The sequence below is a fragment of the Carassius auratus genome, unplaced genomic scaffold, assembly GCF_003368295.1.
Source record: "Carassius auratus strain Wakin unplaced genomic scaffold, ASM336829v1 scaf_tig00215189, whole genome shotgun sequence".
NCBI lineage: Eukaryota > Metazoa > Chordata > Actinopteri > Cypriniformes > Cyprinidae > Carassius > Carassius auratus.
The window spans coordinates 368,333-392,452 of NW_020527974.1; the positions used below are offsets into that span (position 1 = coordinate 368,333).

Here is a 24,120-nt window from a genome sequence, read left to right on the forward strand (position 1 = left end):
CATACTTGGCTGAATGTCACGTAACTTTTTTTTTTTCACTTTAAAATTGTGTAGATAATAGGCCTTGTGTTCAGTAAACAAAAAATATTTTATGCTGCTGAACAACATGTGGTGATGTAGGGGCTGTTTGACATTTGTTTTTTGTTTTGTTAGGGTTTCTGATCCCAAGGCTCAAATAATCTATGCAATTCTGCAGCTGTGATCCTTGGAGAGTCTTTGGCCATTCAAACTTTTCTCCTCACCGTGCATTAGGATGATATATCCAGACAAATTTGCAACATCTTTAGTTTATTGGAAATTCTTGCCCTGATGGTGGAAATGGGGATTTTCAATGGTTTAGTTTTTTTCTTACAGCCACTTTGTATTTTGTGAAGCTCAATAATCTTGTTCTGCACATCAGAACTATATTCTTTAGTTCTATTTTTTTTTTTTCACTAACCTTATGTGTAATAATAAGAAACTGTAAAGTTGTTACCATTCAAATGAATTCAGTATCAATAAATTCCATCTTCCACTACAGAAAACAGAAGCTGCATCTGAAGTGGCATTAGATGTATTTACACAGACTGATGAAGCTAAGGTGCAGTAAATTAATTTACACTGCAACATTTCAAATGCATAAAGAATTTTATAAGGTTAATGTTTTAAATATTTTTTAAACATACAGATAAGAAATGCTGGGAAAAACACAATGATATATTTAAATATGAAACCAAACCATTAGGTGGTGGCAAATGACTCTTTGAATAAGTACGTGAGTCATTTAATCCTTTCTTTAAACAGATACATTAATACGGCGGATTCGTTCAGAAATGAGGTAAGTGACTGCTGATTTTATGAATGGTCTACTGAATCATTGACTCATTGACTTAAAAACATGGGTTCGTTCAGTAACTAAACACTACTGTATTGCTCAGAGACACAAAACAGTTCTGCTGTGGCTTTGATTGGGATTATATTCACCAGTGAAATTGAGCAAAAACAATCAACATTGTGTCCGAAATGTACAGTAAGTCAATTAGTTGTAACTTTAATCGGTGCATCTCTACTAGCAACAGCATAGTAACACTAATAACCACTCACTATACCCTAACAACTACACAGAATGATACTGCAATAACACATAGCACTGCTAACAACAAAACAACATCTCTATTATCTGCACAAACCTCCATAACAACACCTTAGCAACCACCCAAAACACCCTAACATCTACTTGGCAACCACCCAGAACACCCTACACAAATAATCACCTTGAATACCCTAACAACAGCATAGCAGCACTAATAACCACGTACAATACTCTAACAACTACACAGCAATCCAAAATATATCAATCCACAACATCTCAGCTATGTTGACCTTCCAAAACACAATGACAAGCACATAGCAACCACCTATAATACCCTAGCAACCATCCGGCTTGCCAAACAATCAAAACAACATGGAATTGCGGCAATGAGTTTTGCAAGTACTGTGGTTTTCTTTATACATTTTAGAACTGTTGTTAAACTTTATCTCATAGTTTGTTATGACATATGATTGATTTTTTATTCTGCTTATGTCTAGACTGATACATCTGGAATGACCCACAAAACTCATTATCATGCACCAGAACATCTGCATCGAGTTCACCTCATTCTCTCTCATAATCGCCCATCACAATGTGCACAGTGTGGGAAAAATCACCCATAGCCATAATGTCAATTATTCTATCAAGTTGGAGATCCCTGTTATTGTGTGCAAGTCCTTTGCTCAGATGCAGTGAAACATCTATGTCGTTTCTAACTTTTAGACTTTGCTTTTTCTTCTGCCACATTCTGGGCCTTTCCAACCAGACGAATGATGGTCTAAATATCTTTTTTCCGCCAAGGCCTGTCTCCTAATGTAGATACATTGCTTGTTTCAAACTATACTTATGATGGAAAACACAATATTTTGTCTTCCATTCTGTTTCACACTTTGTTGTTTCATTTTCCTACAGTGCTATTTTTTTTTTCTCAGATGATTTTCTCCCCCATTCACTTTGTGCCTTTGTTTCTCTGTCTAGCCATCCGTCTGTCTCTCTCTCTCTCGCTCTGTGTTGATCTGTCTGATTCTTACTCATTGATTTTTCTTTTATCAAAGGGGTAAAAAAAATTCTAAGATTAATGTCTGAATTTTATTAAGAAGCTGTGTTAAAGGGAATAAGTATTTTGTTGTTTATAAGGCCTATTTCTCCAAAGAAGCTTCTGGAGAATGTTTTGTACCCCACCTATAGATATACTCATTAAAGCCAGAAAGATAGACGCAAAAAGATAAACACAGTTCTTACAAGCACCCTTTGTCCAAATTGTGATTAAATCCTCAGGCTTATTCAACAGTATCAGTTAACAGCGAAACAATCAATATCAGTGTGATGCACTACGGTTTTGTGTGATATCTCAAGTGTGCTTGTTTATCTATAAATTTGAAACATATTCCAGTCAGAGAACCAAACAAGAGTCAGTTCTTTAGCAAGGATAGCCTAATGTAAAATGATACTGTGTTTGACAGTACCTTATCTCCCTCGCACCCTTGAGTTCCAGATTAATTCATCAAACTTTATCTTATGAAAACATGTCCAGGTCACATTTCACCCCTGAACAATTAATTAATTAATTAATTAATTAATTAATTAATTAATTAAAAAAAAAAATATATATATATATATTTTTTTTTTTTTTTTTTTGTCTAGTTCTAGACTTTCCCCACAAACTAGGACAATTGTAATACATTCAGATAACAGGCAAACAGGTTGATGCTGTATACGACCCAGTCATGTTCAGGTTTGTAAAACATATTTAAACACTGTTGAAAAAAACTCCATTGGTTCCAAAACTCAGTTTTGCTTTGACTAGAAAAATATAATGTGCAAGCACTGCTTTTCTCTAATTTAATTTGCTTTAACAGCAATGCTTAAAACTTGAAGAATAAATCTTTATCATAAAGACACTCTGTCAGAGTCTAAATCCAAAGCCCTGTGGCATTCACACTCCATTTGTTCTGGTTTCTTAAATAGATGCTAAAAGATTGTCACTAATGCATCTGTGGTGTTAAAGGTCTGAAGAATCACGGTTGCCCGATTGATAACGGAAGCAAAAAAGTGACAGAGAGCAGAGAAAAACAGAACGAAAAGGTGGCTTGAGAGGACCAAACAAAGACACGCAAAGAGAAAAATGGTGAGACGGGTGAGAAAAGGATGGACGACACTGACTTATGGTCCAGACAAAGGCTCTAGTCATGCACCTAATTTAAGGTCGTCCTGTGCTCCGTCTAATTAACTATTTACCAGCTCATCCATCACAAGCTCTATTCAGCTACTCACAGAGCCCTCTCCTCTCCAGATTAAAGGATAAATGTTTCATTACCATGGGCGTGTCTTCGGCTAAAAATGGTTTCTAGATGTAGCATTCATATTCGAGTATTGTAATGAGAAAAAAAGAAAGCTGAATCACCATTAATTAATCTTTGCCTCAGAAAAGAGAATGGCCAGTGCAGCTTGAAAGGGAAGCGCAGGCTCACTTGTTAGCTTAAAGCTTTTGTGTTTGCTTTGAAAGGGAGAAAGTGGTGTTTGTCTGGAGATAGAGTCAGAGCTAATCCTCAGAGGGACGCTTTACTGCATGTCCACCTCTTGTCAATTACGCTGCCATTTCCAAGGCACCGTGTTCGGTGCAATTAGATCCTCCTTCCAGGCACTGAAATGCATTTATATATGATCGTTTATGCAGAATTTAATGCAGACAAAGTTTTTGATCAAATGGACCTGCCCGGAAGTAGGGCTAATTAGCACAGAAGTATAATGTTGTGTAGAACAGACCTGGAAAGTAAGTTGTATACAGTGTGCAACATAAGAAACATGCCAGTTTTGCCTTTTATCCTGTGGGTGATATATTTTTGTGGTTATATATATATATATATATATATATATATATATATATATATATATATATATATATATATATATATATATATATATTTTTTTTACAAAGAATAATAACATTTGGAACTCTGGTATTAAAAATTGCAGAATGCATTTATATAAAATGTACAGTAACATAACAGCCCAACATCATCATGCCAGTTCTCAAAGATTACATTTGTCCCCAATTTTAAATTGAAAGTTGCTCTAGTTTCATTCCATGCCATAGCTCAAAGCATTTTAATAGTCAAACGCTGCCACGAGTAAGAAGTTATATCAGCCGTTAACACCATTTCATACATTTAAGCATGACTTTTTAAGCTTATTTTGTCAAGAATAACTTCAAATTTAACAATATCTTCATTCTGTCATACACAACACATCCCATGTCACCAAAGGATTGCGAAGCATCATTAAACTGCATCTGTAAAGGTCACTCGATTGATGCGGTTTGGTCATTCTGCTGAGCACAGAGCTCGTCTGATGCAATAGTATGTGAGATTACCTGAATAAATGAAGCTATTGCAGTGGACTCAGTTCATTTAGTGGGATTTGATGAGAGTCTATTGAATCTCTCACCTGCAATACTTTTCAAACTATACGCAATGGAATTATTTATACATTTTTTAAGGCCAAACTGAATCCGCAAATGTTGCATAACACCACATTAGCCACATACAGCTTTGACAGTTTGAAGCCTACAAGATACAGGAAGCTGGTATTTTCAGTATCCTTCTGGTTCTTCTTTTTTTTTTTTTTTTTTTTTTTTTTTTATGTGTTTCCATCATTCTGGAATCGATACAATTACATAATGTGTCAAGGACCAACCCATACTAAAATTGCTCTAGTGTTTCTCTTTCATAGCTCATGAGACTTAAGTAACATATTTATAAAATTAAATTTTCATAAATGTCCCTTCCTGTTGAAACCTCGTATAAATCGGATCTCATTTTGAGAAACTTGCACATTTGAGATTACTGGGATCTTTTTCTTTAAAATCTCAGACAGATCAAAAATCATCTAGTAATTTCATTTTACTAATGAAAGACTTGTAAGAGAAGGTATTTTCTTTCCATCAGGAAAGAAAAGTGAAATGAATATAGGCTATACATATGGGTTTTATGTTTGTTGATATTAGTATATTATCATTCCTTCTAATAACTATTATTGTTCTACATGAATGCAATCAGTTTACTCTCCATCCATTAAATCCTCAATGACTCGTTCACGCTTCCCATCTATTCAATAAGGTGCAGCTTTTCCTGCTTCTCCTCTTGTTGATTGTTGATAATGCAGCCATCTCAACAACTGACTCTGAGCAATACTTACAGGAGCGATAATAATTAGACATGATCTCTCTAATAATGGCCTCCTTCATATTGCTGTCAAAAGGCAAGAGGCTGATTTGATTTTGTTTTCATACAGCAATTCAAAGTAAACTGAATAATGTCATTGTGAATTATTCTTGACTCTACCTGGACACATCTTGCTTCAGTTGTTTCTACATGTTAAATGCAATATTTAGCAGTCAATTTGAGGTCAGCCGTCACTCAGAATGCTATTTGGAAAGAAAACATGGAAAGACCACTGACCTTGAAAAATACAGCAGGAAATTTCAGCGGCTTTCTGTATAAGAACCAATGTGTTGCCTTGAAAGCTCTTTTCGCCAATTCTTTTTAATAATGATTATTTTATTAAATTACATGGAGATAGCATAAAAACATTAAATATGCAACTGATTTACATATTTATACACACATACATATATAAGTGACTGATTATTTTCCTATTTAACATTTAGTTATTAGATTTTAATCGATTTTAAAATTTAAATTCTGTTAAATCAAATAAAAACATAACAATTAAACAATATATTTGGAATTAAATAAAAAAATTATTTCAAGTGAATGAAAAACAAGACATAATAAAAAAATAAAAAATAAATACTCAGATTCACACTACAATGCAGGAAAAAATAACACTTGAATATCCAGTGCAATATCAGGCTGACTTGATTTGTTGACAGTGACGCTCTCAATGTTAAACCACTCATCAAACAGACTGCACACGTCATTGCACACAACTGGGAATATATCACCAAGTCCTAACATGATCTTTGAAATCCTAGCACCATCCAGACCACAGCTAGTCTGATTCATCCTAAGTCAACCCATGTGACTTCATAACAGCTGATACCCTTTTTTACACACCTGCGAGTAGCAGATGAAGCTCTGTATCAGAGAGTCCTCTCAGCAGAATGAGCTCCCTGCTGCTCTCTGCCATGTATTCTGATCATCCACATCATTTGGTTGATAATAGGACACTGGAGTGGAAATGGCTTGTTTGCTGTCTGTGTAAATATGGATGCTTCTGAAGAGGGTCTTGTTGAGAGTGACAGTCTGAGGGAAAGTAATAAGACAAAGCTCTATACTAAAACCTCACCACAATGAATTAGCTCTCCGTGTTGGAGAGCTGCAGGCTGGAATATCTTCAGCACTTTTAATGCATTTTTCGACTGACTGGAAGGAAATGGAATCTTCGCAGCTGCCTTCCTAAAACCTCTTGAAGAAAAAGTCTCTTCAGACATTGACTCAAGACACAAACCAATAGCTACAAGCTTAAAACACACACATCTCTCTATTAACAATGCCTTCTAACAGAAATGCTTTGGGACTCACTTTGTATAGACAACCAGGTTCACCAGGTTTCTGTTTTTGTGTTAGGTGTTGTATTATATTAGCTGCTACTGACAGTGTATAGTAAGATTACAACACAATAGATGCACATTCCTCAAACTTGCACCAATAAGAGTGTCAAACCTGGTTGGTTACACCTAAAGGGCGACATAATTGAATGTGAAAGCAAGTGCAAATGAAAAGAGTTTTAGCAGATGGGAAGATTTTCCTGTGGATAAATATATCATTCTGTTTATGACTCAAGACTTCTTAGTGCATGAGTCAGATGGTTTCTGCAGCTTTTGTCTTTATTTCAGAGCTTGACAGACATGTCACTATAAACTTACTGCAGCTAATGACTGCTTTGATAACTGATTAATTGATTAATATTTATTTGAATAATCAATTTTTTTTGTATTTTAATTGAAATGTTAATATTTTAATTTATTTTAATGAAATATATAAATTCATCAGCCTAATGTACAATATAATATCTAGCAACAATATAAAAACAAACAATAAATATATATTTTTGTCCAGATTTAAGGCAGAACCATTTAAATCACTAAATTATAAGTTTTTTTTATTTTTTTTTTATTTATTTTTTTTATAGTAACATTCAAAAAAGCACAAACATTTCTTATTTTTGTGCTACTGAAAAAAAATTGTGTAAAAACATTTCTCTAGTAGAAAGCCATAGTACTTTTCAGAGTTAATTACAAAGAAACAGCAAGCAACATTGAATTAAACTCGTAATTTTGAAGTACAAAAACTGAAATAGTATTTTCTTGTAAAACAGACTTTAATATTTTTTTTTTTTTTTTTTTTTTTTTTTACAGTGTGAGTAAATAGTAATGACAGGGTTTATTCCGATTTAAGCAAGATATGTGCAATGTAAACTCCATGCTATTGTTCACTCATTCTGAAATGAATTAGATCACTGTACGGTTGACTAATGTTTAAAAGGGGCAAAAGTGAGAAGAAAATGACAGAGGAAAAGCTTTCTGAGTGGGCTGTCTGTCGCCTCTCAACACAGTCTTGCTCTAGCTTTAATTACAGGATCCACAGCAAAAACAAAAACACACGTCATTTATCATCTAAATATCAATGCCTCCACACAACATAGTACGGAAAAGAAGATGCCTTATTCATTTTGTTTTCCTCTCCTTCCCTCTCTCAACCCCCAGCAAATCCATCTGCACGACTAGACTACCCCTCTTTCTCATCCTTATTGCTCTCCGTCTCACTATGATGGAATATTTAATGTGTTTTCACTTCAATCAGGTTAGCAGAGCGAGGCGGGAGGGACCACGGATACCCAATTGGTCCAAACAGTGAGAAGGACAAGTCCATCTGGCCTCTTAAACAACATCACAACTCCTTTGAGAAAGCACACCGTGAGGAGAGGCACAAGATAGCCATCCGTGAAACACTGCATAACCTTTCTTTCCACTTGAATTCCTGCAATACCTTTTGCATTGTGGCAAAGAAAGCATCTAGAGTGCCTTGCGCTTGCTGAATGAGAGTTGTGCAATAAGCTGCTTCCATCCTTAGAGTATTACGGATTTAGTCGCTGCTGTACAGGGTGGAGCTCTGCTGCTTTTCAGCACCTCCCAAAGCTTCTTGTGATCTTGCGATGTGATCTTTAGTTAGAGCTGCTCACAAGCTCACGGGTGCAAGCAAAACAAACATTGTCAATGCTTTGTTAAATCCTAATTAGACCAGGGATAATGCAGAACAAATGTGTTTCAACCATTTTCTACAGTGCCCTAATAAAGCTCTGCTGTCCTCTTTGGGTTGAAAACAGCAAAACAGGAAGCTGAACTCGGCTCTCGGTCTTCATGTTGTTGATTTCAGCACCATGGACAGCGTCTTTCTCAATTAGCATGATGCAGAAAGCTAAGCAACTGTGAGAATGAATTATTATCATAAAATTTGATATAATAAAGTCTTCCTTTACATATTTATCAATAAATACCAGGGAAACCTACATACTATAACACAGAAAAGGACATAATCCTTTTTAGTTGCATAAGATGAATTCTAATGATTACAAGTCAGCATATTCGTCAATATTGTGTTAATTATCCTATATAAGAAGAATGCTCACACAGGCTGTCAATTAATATATTTATAAAAAGTCAAACAACTTTATTTCATCATTCAAACTTGAGGAAAACGCTGTTGATGTAAGATCATCATCCATTTCTTCAATTACTGGTACTGTAAGAAAAAACGCTCAAATATATTTAACATTTGATCACTGTACTTATAAGAATAAATCAAATAAAAACGCCAACACTGAACGCAAAATAGCATAAACATAAATGTATGCGCAACTATCAATAACAAACATCAACTATGAGCTGCCATTCATTGTCCAGGCCTTCGTAATTAAATATTTAGGCGTAAAAGCCAATGGCCACTCCCCCAAACACCATATGCAAATAAGTAGACAGGACCGCAGAAGATAAAACTCATATCGACTTCAACTACTTGACAACACACAGGGTATATTTGAAACCTCCCTAAGATTAGTGTTTTAAATGAGACGTATGTTTAAAATTGACGAGAAAGGATCAAATTTAAAAGGATTACATTTTTCAATTTTTTTCACTGCAACAACAACGGGAAAAGTCTCGTCTCCGGTACGAAACTACTAACCAACCTCGACCGTGAGCAAACTACTCTCCGTAAACCTACACAGATAATAAAGCTCGCGCAAACCCTTTAGGGACGCGCATCAACGAGTAGAGAAACGCGTTTAAGCTCGCGAAAAAGCCAAGGCAATTGTGATTCTTCCTGACAGACTGTTTTCAGCGGGACAGACAGCCTCAAACTAGAACGCATTATAAACAAAGCTTCGCGTCTCGTAGTGTACGGCAGTATGAAATAATCGTTTTTATGGAGAATTCTGTATATATGACAAACTGATTCAACATTTGCAATATGTAGCGGGAATCAAGCATCATAACACCTTTCACGTCCGTGACAGACATTTGGGGATGCGCGTTGTGGATAGATGCGGCAGTTAGACTATGTATAAAAAATAAACAACAACCAATTCAACAAATATAACTCTTTAAAACAATTCCCGTGACTTACCCTCAACAATTAAAGTCGTCATGTTTTACGTATAAATCCAGTTAATGAGTAATCCCAGAAAGAGGTCGCCTTTGGTCTGGAGAAGATGGTGTTTTCCTCGCTGTGGTAAATTGTAAGAATCTGCAAACCTCACGGAAGATGAACCACCATCATCCCTGCCACTCAAACTTTACCCGACGGTCGCCGTACAGGCGCGGGATGGAGAGCAGCGTCTCCCGGTGGTTCCTCTCTCAGTCATTTGGGCAGAGACACAATCACAGTAACATCCAAACTCAAAGACTGCCTAGAGCGGGCGAAAGTCACACTGGGAGGGGGATAAACTACCGGCGGGATGAATCCAAATCGGCTTTATGCCACATTCCCGGTTAAAGCAGAAGTATTCCAACGATCCGAGTCAGTGTCCGTGCAGCCGCGCGAGAGGAACGGAAAGAGGCTGTGGCGCCGCGCTTGTGAGAGAGAGAATGAGGTGTGTGTGTGTGTGTGCAGAGAGAGAGAGAGCGGGGGGGGGCGGCTTAGAGATAATATACGGGTCCTTTTTTTTTTTTTTTTTTTTTTTTTACACATCAACACAAATGATGTAAGATTTCAATGAAACCAATTACATGGAAAAGTCTCCAGTTTGTGTCAACCGTTAAATAAATAAATAAAATCAAGAGAACTTCAAGGATAGGGTGATCCTTGACTGCATTTTTTTTTTTCCTGTGGAACAAAAGATAAATGTGTTTATAATAATTTTATAATAGTTATAATAGCTTTAGTGACAATGATATAAACCAAATATTAAAAATGAGTTATTAGAATTTTAACCAAAATTTAATTTGTACCAAGGGGGCATTTTACCCCACCTATGGGGCAAAACCCAGTCTGACAAAGCACTTTGCTGTAATCACTTAGAGCTAAATCAGAGTACATGCTGTTTCAGCTTAAAATTAAAAATAGTTTAATCAATAATTATGAATTATACAATTACAGTAGCCTATTTGAAAAACGTTGTTAGCCAATGCTAACTAGCTACCTGATGCTAAATTGAGATACATTTTATATTATAAAGTTTGATAATTTTAGTCAAAAAATTATAGAATACATTTGATTGAAAAACAAAACATTTAATGTTCTAAACAGAACTAAAGTAATTGCCCATTATCCCCTGGGAGCATGTTACCCCACTATCTATGTTTGAGAAAAAATAATAATAAAATATGTCATTCTGAAGAAATATTTCAGCATCATATATATATATATATATATATATATATATATATATATATATATATATATATATACATATATATATACATATATATATATACATATATATATACATATATATATATATACATATATATATATATATATATATATATATATATATACATATATATATATATATATATATATATATATATATACATATATATATATATATATATATATATATATATATATATATATATATATATATATATATACATATACATATACATATATACATATATACATATATATACATATATATACATATATATATATACATATACGTATATACATATATATACATATATATATATATATATATATATATATATATATACATATATATATATATATATATATATATATATATATATATAAAATAAAGCTTAATTAAACTGAATATGAACAAACAAACAAATGACAGAATGGGAAGGGGTATTGTGGGGTTGCTTAGAGAAAGATAGAGAGAGACAGAGAGAGATGAATGTTTTATAGCACAGGAGCAGGAATAGAGCACTAATGAATCTTTTATAGATTTCAGACGCTTTGACGTGCAGAGAATCCATTTGTATAAAACTAAGGCATTCCTGCACATGAATACACACAGAATTATAAACACAGAAGCCTGAGAACATATAAACTTCCAGAAATTGGCGCTGCATTCATTTGACCTACACATCTTTGACCGACACCATATAATCTCCATAATATAACACATATAGAAGCAAAAAACAAATATCAACAAATTTCCCTTGCCTTCAGTTAACACACTGCTGCATGAATCAACTGTCCCTGTTTGGAAAATGTAGAGCTAGGATAATCATTTCTGTGATACATGAGATGTTCAAACGAGAAAGATGACATTCGGGTTTGATGACTTTGAAGGCTTCTCATACTGCAATTACAAAAAGATTCATCCATATCCATCTGTTTTCTCACCTCACAGACTAATGATGTGAATTATCCACCGATTAAACATGAAATAACACAATTCAGTATGTTAGAAGTGCAAAAGAATGAATTGTACTGCAAAGCACTGTAAACATGCGCATTATAAAAATAAAAAATAAAAATTGTTTGATCATTTATAACAACAATGCAACATAAAAAAAAGAAAAAAAAAGAATGATAATAAGCACTGGGATCTTAATAATTAAAAGAGGTGCTCAGACTCCCAAAAACATCCAACTACTTTTTTCTATATTCATTACCTTGAGGATTCTTCCAAGGTGTTAGTACTGCATTTTAGATAGTGCTTTAATACTGAGCAATAATTGAGCCTGTGGCTACCAACCACAATTAATGCTAGTGTGTAATATAGAGTCAAAGATCGTGGATGCAATACATTATGTAAACTTGAACAGTAGATGAAATTAGCATGTTAATTCACACACAAAAAGTTATCAGGAATATTTTTTTTTAGGCAGAAGACGCCCCCCACTGACCACAACAGATGGAAAAGTCAGTTTTGGATGCTGACTCTGTGTGGTGATATGTCATATAGTGGGGCATGTTGTCACATTATATAAAACAGTGTGAACCTGCTGTTAAATGACACAGATGTGAAAGAGATGCCTTTGAAATATTACATACTGCCTTAGAATATAACCTTTCAACATACTGTATCTGTATATAACATTATGGGTGACTTAAATAATTTTAGCTACACTGAAAATTATATATACTAATACTAATAAATTTTTTCTCAGTCGCTTTGGTACATTTCTCAAATCGTCCTTGAGATTTGCAAAACAGTAAGTGCATTTCTCAAAACAACTCGTACAAATAGCAAAACACCATGGATTACCTGCAAAAGCCTGTTACTTACTCAAAATCCTTAATTCATCTCTCAAAAATAAATATCTTTGTCAATGAAAATTTCAGTGCCATCAGAATGACAAGTCCTTGTGTCATAGTTTATGGATAAGACAGTCAAATTCCTTAGTCATGTTGTCAATATAACAGTGTACTCTGGAGGGATGTTCTGATGTAAACCATGGCAATATTTTGGATGACAGTTACTGTATTGGACAGTATGCCATATCCTTATGTATGCCATATATCCATTACAAGAGTACAAATGTACACATTACTGTGTGTGGGATATTGATTGAAAGAGACTGGATAGAATTCCCAGTTACACTTTTACAGTACCAGTGGTCTGACCCAAAAAAATATATATTAAAAAAGCCTTTATAATGTCATTGTGATATAGAAATGGAAAAATAAATATGGGCACAAAGATGAAAATAAGTCTATTTTCAGAATGTATAACTCTTGTGTTGTCCTCTGTCTATACAGTATATGCTTTCCAACTGAAGATTCATGAGATGAACCTTTGAGCTATTTCAGAGAAATGGTTTATCATTGGTTTATCATCTACATTCTCTACATTTGTAAAGATTCACTTGCACAATTCATGCCAAATTGAAAAAAAGTCTAATAATAACGTTTAAAAATAAAAAGTGTGCTTGGCAGTTTATGACAACTAGATTAACCATTTTGCATTTAATGACTTATACGATGAACTAAAGACCAGATGTTTTGAGCGGTAAGACTATTGCACAGAAAACTGAATAATACATTTTGAGCGACATGACTTTAGCAACTGATAATGTAGGAAACCGCTGATAAATGTGCGTAGTCAGTTGCATGAATGTACAGAAGCAATCGCAACTTGTTCAAAAGAATGAGAAACTGGTTTTATGATGTGTATAAATGACTAGATGATGTGGAGTTTGTACGAGTAGTTTTGAGAATTTCATTTCTTATTTGAGAAATGCATCAAAGTGACTGAGAAAAAACTGTAATAACACACAGTCTTGTAAAACTTACTCCAATAATCTTCTAACCACCCCCCCCCCCCCAAAAAAAAAAAAAAAACATTGACAAAATAACATACAACAATATAAAACTACTTTAAAAAAATATCATATAAAATTGCAACATGTAAGGGGCATGATATTCTAAAAAATATGTAAATACTGTATTTACTGTATATAGCTTGTCCTGAGAACATTGAGATCTACAGTCATTCTTAATTATTTATTGACTCTTACCTGACTGTATGTGATTATGGCTTTGTTGTATTCACTAATTCACTCGCTAGAAAATGATCATAATCTTGAAATTTTAAATTGCGGCATATAATTTATTTATTTATTTTTTTATTTTTTATTTTTTTTTTATTAAGTGATGATTATAATTAACCAAACTTCCTATTGTGACAGCTAGCCAGGTCTCCCCTTGAGAATAACTGAACCCTCATACTATAGAAAGGAATCAGAAAAGAGCATCAGATATGCACTTCTTGCTAAATGCCTTCTTATAGATTGTTTTAAATGCAAACATAAATTATTTATGATCTCCACGATTTCAAACGAATCCCTTCTCAAGTCTTAAAGAGTTGAAGTGAGCGGTTTTAAGAGGACATAGAGAAAGCTTTCATGCTGGGAACTGCTTTTAACCATTTCCATCATCCACGTCCAGAGCTTCCTGCAGGCTGTTAGTTTTATGTCAAATAACGAATCAAACTGTGTTTGTTAGAGATCCGCCTGCATGCTGGGTTCATCAGAGTTGGACAATATTTGCTCTGTGAATCATGCGGTTTCAGTGCGTCTGAAGCTCTCGTGCTGCTTTTGTGTAAAACTGTAATAAATAATAATAATAATCATAATTATAATAATTATATATATATATATATATATATATATACAAATTATTCTGCAATTTTAAATCATATCACACAACATAATATAGACAATTCTGATAAATTACACTAAAATGGCAAGCAAACAAGACAGATGATAGAACAAAAGAAGGACATACAGACAGAGACAGAATGACAGAACGACTGAAAGAATGATAGAATAACAGCGCAACATACAGACAGACAGAACAAAAGAATGATAGAAAAACATACAGCCTGGCAGAAAAAGAGACAGAAAGAATAACAGAATGATAGAAAGATGACAAAATGATAGAATAACATAAAGGCAGACAAAATGATAGAACAACAGACAGCATTAATGACAGAACAGCCAGAGATGATAGAATGATAGAATAACAGACAGAATGACAGAACCACAGGCAAAGAGATTTATAAGATGAAAGACAAACAGGCAGAATGATAGAACGACAGATAGAAAGACAGAAGGATAGAATAATAGAACAACGTACAGAAAAAAAGAACAACAGACAGAAAGAATGACAGAACAACAGACAGTGAAGACAATGATAGAATGATACAACTACAGACGGACAGAATGCTAAAATGACAGACAGATAGTCAGACAGAATGACAGAATAACAGACAGATAGACTGACAAAAAGAACAACAGACAGAATTATTCAACAATATATATATATGAATGAGAGAAAGAATGATTGGTTGAACAAAAGAGACAGAATAACAAACAGAAAGAATAACAGAACAGCAGACAGACAGATAAGACAGAATAATAGAATGACAGAGAATAATAATAGAATAACAAATACACAGACAGACAGACAGAATGATATAATTACAGAAATAACGACAGAACAACAGACAGAGAAGGGAAAATGACAGACAGAAAGAATGACAGAGCAACAATCAGAACAACAGAGAGTGAAGACATAATGATAAAATGATAGAACAAACACACAGAATTCTAAAATGACAGACACATAAGCAAACAGAAAGACAGACATATGGACAGACAGAATAATCGACAGATAGACAGAATGACAAAAAATGACAGACAGAAGGATTGAACAACAGACAGAAAGAATGACAGACAGACAGATAAAATGACAGAAAGACTGAACGTGAGACAAACAGAAGGTTGAATGAAAGAATAATTGATTGAACAACAGACAGACAGAATACCAGACAGAAAGAATAACAGAAGAGCAGACCGAGAAAGAAGATAGAATGATAAAACAACAGAGAATAATAAAGCAACATACAGACAGAATGACAGAATAATAGAACATACAGACAGAAAAATAGAACAACAGACAGAAAGAATGACAAAACAACAGACAGTGAAGACAAAGATAGAATGACCGAACAACAGGCAGACAGAATGATAAAATGACAGCTAGACAAACAGAAAGACAGATGGACAGACAGACAGAATGATAGATTAAAAGAATAATAGACAGATGGACTAGAGCTGAAGATCTTTGCCCGAACCCGACGGGACCCGACAGGTTCGGTCGGGTTCGGACTTAATTTATATCATCTTACGCGGGCTCGGGTCAGGCTCGGGCTTGCGCTCCGGTCAGCGCGAGAAAGCTGCGAAAATGGATGCTAAGTAGGTGTAACGGAGACTTGCCTCTGGCGATTACGTTTTGGTTGCACCAGCAACTAAAGCAAAGTCTGAGGTGTGGAAAAGTTTTGACCAGGTTTATAATGAGAATAATGAGTGAATAATGACGCACCATCAGTGAGAGCAGGAACGCTCTGAAGCCATCTACAGTGTATTCAATCATTTTCCTCCACAAAAACATGTAGGTTTTGCCTAATCTCTGTGAGTAAAGGTTTTTCAAATTATAAATACATTTTCATTGAGTCTTAAATGTATAATGTGGAGTATTTACGCTAATGTTGGCATTATTTTTTTATTAAATGTCAGCTGCTAGTGGTGAAGCAAATCCGGTGGAGCCTTTATCTTAATTTCGTTATTGCCAAATATCTTTATTCCAACTTCCAAGTTGTGTAGTCTACGTTAGTTATGAATAAATTATGTTAAAACATCTATAAATTACTCATTCTTGACAAAAGGCAAAAGAGCTGTGTGCGTGTGCACATTTGAATAATGTCGGGCTGTAAACGGGGTCGAGCTTTTAAAAAGGTGTCAATCAAAATGTACTTGTCGGGCTCGGGCCGAAACCTGTCTGGCTCGGGTCCTGTCGGGCCTGACTTTTAAGGCCCGATTACAGCTCTAAGATTGACAGAAAGAGCAACAAACAGACAGAATGACTGAACAACAGACAGACCTAATGACAGACAGAAAAAGACCGAATGAGAGACAGCCAGATAGATGAATGAAAGGATGATAGAACACAAGACAGAATGATAAATGACAGACAGACAGTTGGAATGACAGACAGGCAGATGGACTGATAGTATAGGCAGATTGTGTTTTATTGTTCATTTTTGTGGCCATGCAGGCGGCTGTCAATAATGCATCTGATTCTATCATGCTGACTCTGATATATTTTAAGAGGGCCGTCCTTTAAAAAGCTCTTACAGCAACACACACTCATGCGACAGGAAACACCAGATCAATCCTGAGTGTTTCTGCAATAATTACAAGCTTTGTTCCTCCACTGCAATCCCGTTCATTTAATAAGCATTTCCACCCAATCAGACAAGACGATCCCTTCCCCCATCATTTGTCTACATGCCACAGATCCGCTGCTGTCATGGCTTACTGTGCACTGTGACCTCTGCTCTAAGTCCATGCCGAGAATCCTCCTGTACGTTGATGCTGTTACTGTTAAAAGCCTGTGACAGCTCATTCTCTTCAGTGGCCTAGAAAGACAATATCCATGATAGAATTGCCCTGTGTCCCTGTCCAAAACTCATTAACACATTGGAATAAAGTCAATGTAGACTTTTAAGTTGAAATTACACCGCCCCTGTCTTCCACTCTCTCCTTTTAATTTTGTCTTTTTAATTAGATTTTCAATTGCTGCTGTATAAATTAGCTTACCTTGAGAAAAATGGCCTGCCTGCGTCTGCTGCATGCTTCAAAAGTTCTTTATAATGAACTAAGTATCAAACAGATAGGACACTTTGTATTCTTCATAAATGCACTATATACTCCAGAGGCGTGTACATTAAAACTTAACTTAGTTGTGACACAAACTTATGCACTACTAAATAAACTTTGTTAAACTATGTACAGTAATAGCTAAATATTTATGTAGGCCTCCGACCAGGCATAATGGTTAGAATAAAACATCAGATTGATTGATCTCCATCAATAAGCTCATGTTATACCTGATGGACTTCAAACCTTCAGACATATACGATGATATCGACTTACACACATTTGCATTTTAAGAGAGATAACATTATGGGAATAAATGAGTTGTTGGGGCTTTTCAGCTCAAACCTGGTCTAAACAGCACCCTCTGTGTGTTGCTCCATGTTTATTTATTTATTTTACTTTTCTATTTGATGACAGAGAAATCAAGCCAAGAAATGGCTGCCTAACTGTAATAGTATCACATACAGCTTTACATACTAGAATTAGTGCATAAATCTCCTGACTGAGAAAAGGGTCTCTATGCACTCTAAAATCTCTAAGCACAAAATTTGCTTCATTTAAATGTTTCTGTCACTTTAATGCATTAATTCAGTTTGATTAATTATACAAAATAATAATAATAATCATGGCCCCTGACCCATACATGAATTCTGTACTAAGGGATTTTCTAACCACAGAAACAATTCAAGCTTGAATGCTTGATGCAATGGCCAAAGTCCAACACGACCACACTGACTAAAAGTGATGAAAAACAAGAAGCCCTAATGTTCACTGCTGTGCTGCCTCCTGTGTTTGCAAACAGAAAACATGTGGAGACACTGAAGTGGAGCCTCCAAAAAGGTCCCACTGAGATGAATTAAATGCTAAGTAAGTGCTGAGATAGTTTTCTCCAGGTAATATACACCTACTTGACAAAACCACTCAAATAAACAAAGCAATAATAAAAACACTACAAAGTCAAAGTCTTTTCCAGGAAAATTGTGTGTGCATTAAGCAAAGAGACAGGTAAAAAATAAATAAATTACTCTGATCTCAGCTTTAAAACCTGTAACATTTTTTATATTAAGTTATCTATGCTGTACCAATATCTCTTATTTTATACTGTCTTTTCCTGTGGATATAACTTCTTGGAATCGCTGTTGGTCTAGATAAAGGACAAGACAAGTCTTTCTGCAGTTTTTTGGCACCATCTATGAATATGGTACACATTTGTTTCTCATTGCTTATTTTCAAGCAGTAGCTGTATAAATCCTATTGTTTTGTTTCTAAATCCTATGTTTGATAAACTATTACAAAACAAACATTTTTTTATATATATATATATATATATATATTACAGTTTTTTTCAACTGCTTACACACAAAATCGTTATTTGTCACACAGTTTCTGAAACATGACACCCAAACAGTAGAATCACATACCAAATCTCCAAAACACTAATGTTCGGCCTTTAGACTCAGTTTTCAATTTCATAATTTAAACACTTCTTCTAAAACACAACACACAGTTCTCTATGTAACACAAAAATCTAACAGGAATTAATATTATGGCAAAGGTATATACAAATGCTTGCTTCTGAGATGTGTTTGTGATATTCTGAATGCAGTGCTTCATTTTGTAAAAGAGCATTTTGCATTTTGTGTGTGCAATTCTTGGATTTGTGTGTAAAGTTTTGAAAAAAAAGAGGCAAAGTTTTGAAAATGTAAGCAGTTGAAAAAAATAAACTATAAATGGCTTAGAAAAGTAAAAGTTTAATTAAAATATTAATAAATAGTACATAAAAATACTAAAATAATACTCAAACTCAATAATAATAATAATCATTGCAGTTATTCCTATTTGATGCACAGCGAACCGAAGATATCTAAACCTAACCGATATTGAGAGATTTCAGTTTTATTTCTCAAAATATTTGTACAAATGCAGGAATATTTAAAAATAACAATAAAATAGATTAATGTATATAAAACATTTATATAACATTTAAACTTTTAAAAAGTTATATTTATATTAATTTTATTTAGCATCTGATAAAAAAAATAAATAAATAAATAAACTAATTGGGATAGATAGATAAATACATAAACAAAGCAAAGACAACCATTGTTGTGCAAACACATACAGGACTTTTAAAGTTTTAGTTATTTTTATTCTACATGATTGGAATTTAACCAAATCATGAACTCTCCAAATCATGAAAATCCTATTGGCAGTCAATCATCTTTCAGTAAGAGGCTCTGTTTATCCTTACATACCAAATGTCAGTTGTCTTTTCAAGAACATAATGTCCTGCAGCAAAAATCATATTTACGCACGCACTGTACTTCTGACATGTGCAGTGCTGTTACTGATTGTTATACATTTATTTTGTTTTCCAGTACTAAAGCCTAAAGCTTCTTAGCATGTAATACAAAGCATGTATGACTATATACAGTAACTGGGTGGAAAGCGGATGTTTAGATTACATCTGGACACTTACAAGTGAAATTCTTACATGCAAGTCCTGTATTGTGCCAACAGTGAAGCTTCCTGAGACCATCCATGTGTGGGGTTGCTTTTCAACCAAGGGAGTGGGCTCTCTCAAAATTCTGCCCCAAAACACTGCCATGAATGAAGAATGGTATCAAAACGTCTTGCAAGAGTATATATATATATATATATATATATTTTTTTTTTTTTTTTTTTGCCAATAAAAGCCTATGAAACTTTTAAAAAAAAAATGTTTTTCAGTATACCATATAAACGTGGTAAAATTATCTACAATACTGAAGCAGCAAACTTTGCAAACTCAAAATTTATGTCACTGCCAAAACATTTGGTCATGATGTACATACTGTACAAGTAAAATAGACATGATACAAGCATACAAAAAAAAAAAAAAAAAAATGAAACCTGAAACCCAAAATAAAAGCTTATTCAACATATTAATAAACAAACAAATCATACTAAAATAATACTACCCCAGTTCCATAGAAGTTGGGACATTTTTTTTTAATGCAATAAAATCAAGAATCTGTTATTTGTTCATTCTCTTTAACTTGAATTTAATATACAAAAGTACAAAGAAAAGATTTCCAAAGTTCACACTGACCAACATAAATGTATTTTGAAAATATGAACACATTTTGATTTTGACAGCTGCAACACACTCCAAAAAAGTTGGGACAGAGGTTGTGTAACATCAAGTGAAATCTTAAGCTCAAAACTTAAATCCTTTTAATTACAATGTTTCACTGTATGGTGATTGAGGATAATAATTGTTATAATTTTGCAAGCAAAATGTACGTAATACAAGACTTCAGAAGCTCAGCAGTCTGTGATCATCATTGTCTGATTCTCCTTTTAATGACTGGTCATACATCTTCAATAGGAGTCAGATCTGGACCACAGGAAGTCACATTCACAACACATTCACTCTGTCTCTACGAAACCACGCTGTTGTAGCACATGAAGAATATGAGCCGACATTGTCTTGATCTAATAACCATGAACTTCCCATGAAATACATCATCCTGTTGGCAGTATATATCTCTGAACAATCCCAATATATGCCTCCATGTCAATAGTACCTTCACACATAAACCAGTCACCCAAGCTGTTTGCTCTGCTGCACCCCATACCATGACAGATGTTTGCTTTTGCTTCAGTCGCTGATAAAAAAGTCTGGATGGTCCCTTCTCATCTGAGAATAGCAGACATTTTCTTGTTCTTTTTTTAGTCTTTTTGACTATCTGAGATGAGCTCTGGCCCAGCGAACCCAGCGGCATCACTGCAGAAGCAGTTTTTGTTTGTTTGACACTTCTCTCGTGAAATTTGGCACAAAGTGATGAGCCATGATCCAGCTTTGCTTGCAAGTCTGGGATGCTCCTTTTCTACCCAAACATTGGCCCATAACCAATTCACCTGTTTACTGTGAAAAAGTTATGACATTTGCCATGTATGGTAGCCCATACTCAGAATTGGTGCGCTGCATTTAACCCATCCAAGTGCACACACAGCAGTGAGAAGTGAACACACACCCAGAGCACTGGGCATCTATTGATCCAAAGCCTAGGGAGCAACTGGGGGTTCAGTGCCTTGCTCAAGGGCACTTCAGCAATGGGTATTGAGGGTGGAAGGGAGCGCTGTTCATTCATGTCCCACCTACAACGCCTGCCAGCACTGAGATTCAAACCGGCAACCTTCTGGTAACTAGTCTGTCTCTCTAACCATTAGGCTACAACTGAACAGTTTAACGTAGATTTTAGAATGTAACTTTTGTTGGAATGTGCTGCCGTCAAAAACAAAATGTGTTTATATTAACAAAATACATTTAGGTTGATCAGTGAAATCTTTGAAAATCTTTTCTTTGTATTTTTGTCAATTAAATAAAAGTCAAAGAGAATGAACAAATCACAGATTCTTGATTTTATTGCATTTTACAAAGCATCCCAACTTCTCTGGAATTGGAGTACTTCAGAATAATACAGGTGTGATAATCATTGCAATAATGTCTTTTTTTTTTTTTTTTGCACTGCAAAGCACATATCATATCTCAACCTAATAGTTTTTTAGATATTTTAGTTTTATTGGTAGACATATTTGTACAAATATACATTTATAGAAATATAAAAAATATAAAAGTTTTATTTACAAAAACATTAATATAACTATAGAAATATAGAAATAATAAAATGTTTTTATATGTACACATATTTTAAAATAAAATCATGTTATTTTACCCTATATATATATATATTTTTTTTTTCCTAATCAAAATTTTCACCCAGGTTTATATAAGAAAAATTCAAACACACCCACACTGTTCCCTGAACTAGAAAATACCAAAAAACAAAAACAAAAAAAACATCCAAACCAAGTTAAGATTAACAATTTAATTGAGGTTCAACAAATAAAAAACAGATGCAATATGGATAAACGAATGATAAAGCTTAGCTTATTGAATATCAGATCCCTTTCTACGAAAACACTTTTTGTAAATAATAAGATCACTGATCATAATATAGATGTTCTCTGTTTGACAGAAACCTGGCTAAAACCTGATGATTACATTATTTTAAATGAGTCCACCCCCCAAGATTACTGTTATAAACATGAGCCGTGTCTAAAAGGCAAAGGGGGAGGTGTTGCTTCAAATTATAACAACGTTTCAGATTTTCTCAGAGGGCAGGCTTCAAGTATAACTCATTTGAAGTAATGGTGCTTCATTTAACATTATCCAGAGAAACAAATGTTTACAAACAAAAACACTTGCACAACTCCGTTGATGCTCTGTAAAAATAAACTCCATCCACTGGTCCCTTAATGCTGTTTTTTTTTTTTTTTTTTGGTAATCTGTGCAGGGTTGTCTTGCCCTGGCAACCAAAAACACACTTCTTTTGTGACAATTCGGTCTCTCGCTCTGATCAGTGAATGTCTCTGCTCTGCTATACGGGAGCGCACGCTCTTCCGGGAGAAGTGCCCTTAGGACCCATATAAGGAAATTCCGCTCCATCTAACGTCACACAGTATGGAGTACCTCAAGGCTCAGTACTAGGGCTGCTACTCTTCACGCTTTATATGTTACCCTTGGGAGATATCATCAGGAAACTTTGTGTTGCTTTTACTGTTACGCTGATGATACTCAGCTCTATTTTTCTTCGTGGCCCGGTGAAACACACCAATTTGAAAAACTAATGGAATGCATAGTCAATATAAAAACAATTTATAATTTCTTACTGCTAAATTCTGAAAAAACAGAGGTGTTAATTATAGGACCTAAAAACTCTGTGCTTGTAATAACCTAGAACACTGTCTAAGACTTGATGGTTGCTCTGTCAATTCTTTGTCAGCAGTTAGGAACCTAGGTGTGCTATTTGATTGCAATCTTTCCTTAGAAAGACACGTTTCTAGCATTTGCAAAACTGCATTTTTCCATCTCAAAAATATATCAAAATTACTGCCTATGCTCTCAATGTCAAATGCAGAAATGTTAATCCATGCATTTATGACCTCAAGGTTAGATTATTGTAATGTTTTATTGGGTGGTTGTTCTTCACGCTTCGTAAACAAACTACAGCTAGTCCAAAATGCAGCAGCAAGAGTTCTTACTAGAACCAGGAAGTATGACCATATTAGCCCAGTGCTGTCAACACTGCACTGGCTCCCTATCAAACATCATATAGATTTTAAAATATTGCTTATTACTTATAAAGCCCTGAATGGTTTAGCACCTCAGTATTTGAATGAGCTCCTTTTACATTATAATCCTCTACGTCCACTACGTTCTCAAAACTCAGGCAATTTGATAATACCTAGAATATCAAAATCAACTACGGGCGGCAGATCCTTTTCCTATTTGGCGCCTAAACTCTGGAATAACCTACCTGTTCGGGAGGCAGAC

General features: G+C 34.5%; 1 protein-coding gene across 1 annotated transcript in view; it reads right to left on the bottom strand.

The window, feature by feature from the left end:
• LOC113093853 (reticulon-4 receptor-like) overlaps window positions 1-10,175 on the bottom strand; it is an 83,112-nt gene extending 72,937 nt beyond the window's left edge. The window contains exon 1 of the mRNA XM_026259430.1: window positions 9,721-10,175. Coding sequence (XP_026115215.1) covers window positions 9,721-9,742 — 22 coding nt within the window. The 5' untranslated portion in view covers window positions 9,743-10,175. The remainder of the gene's footprint in view (window positions 1-9,720) is intronic.
• Between the last annotated feature and the right edge of the window lie 13,945 nt (window positions 10,176-24,120).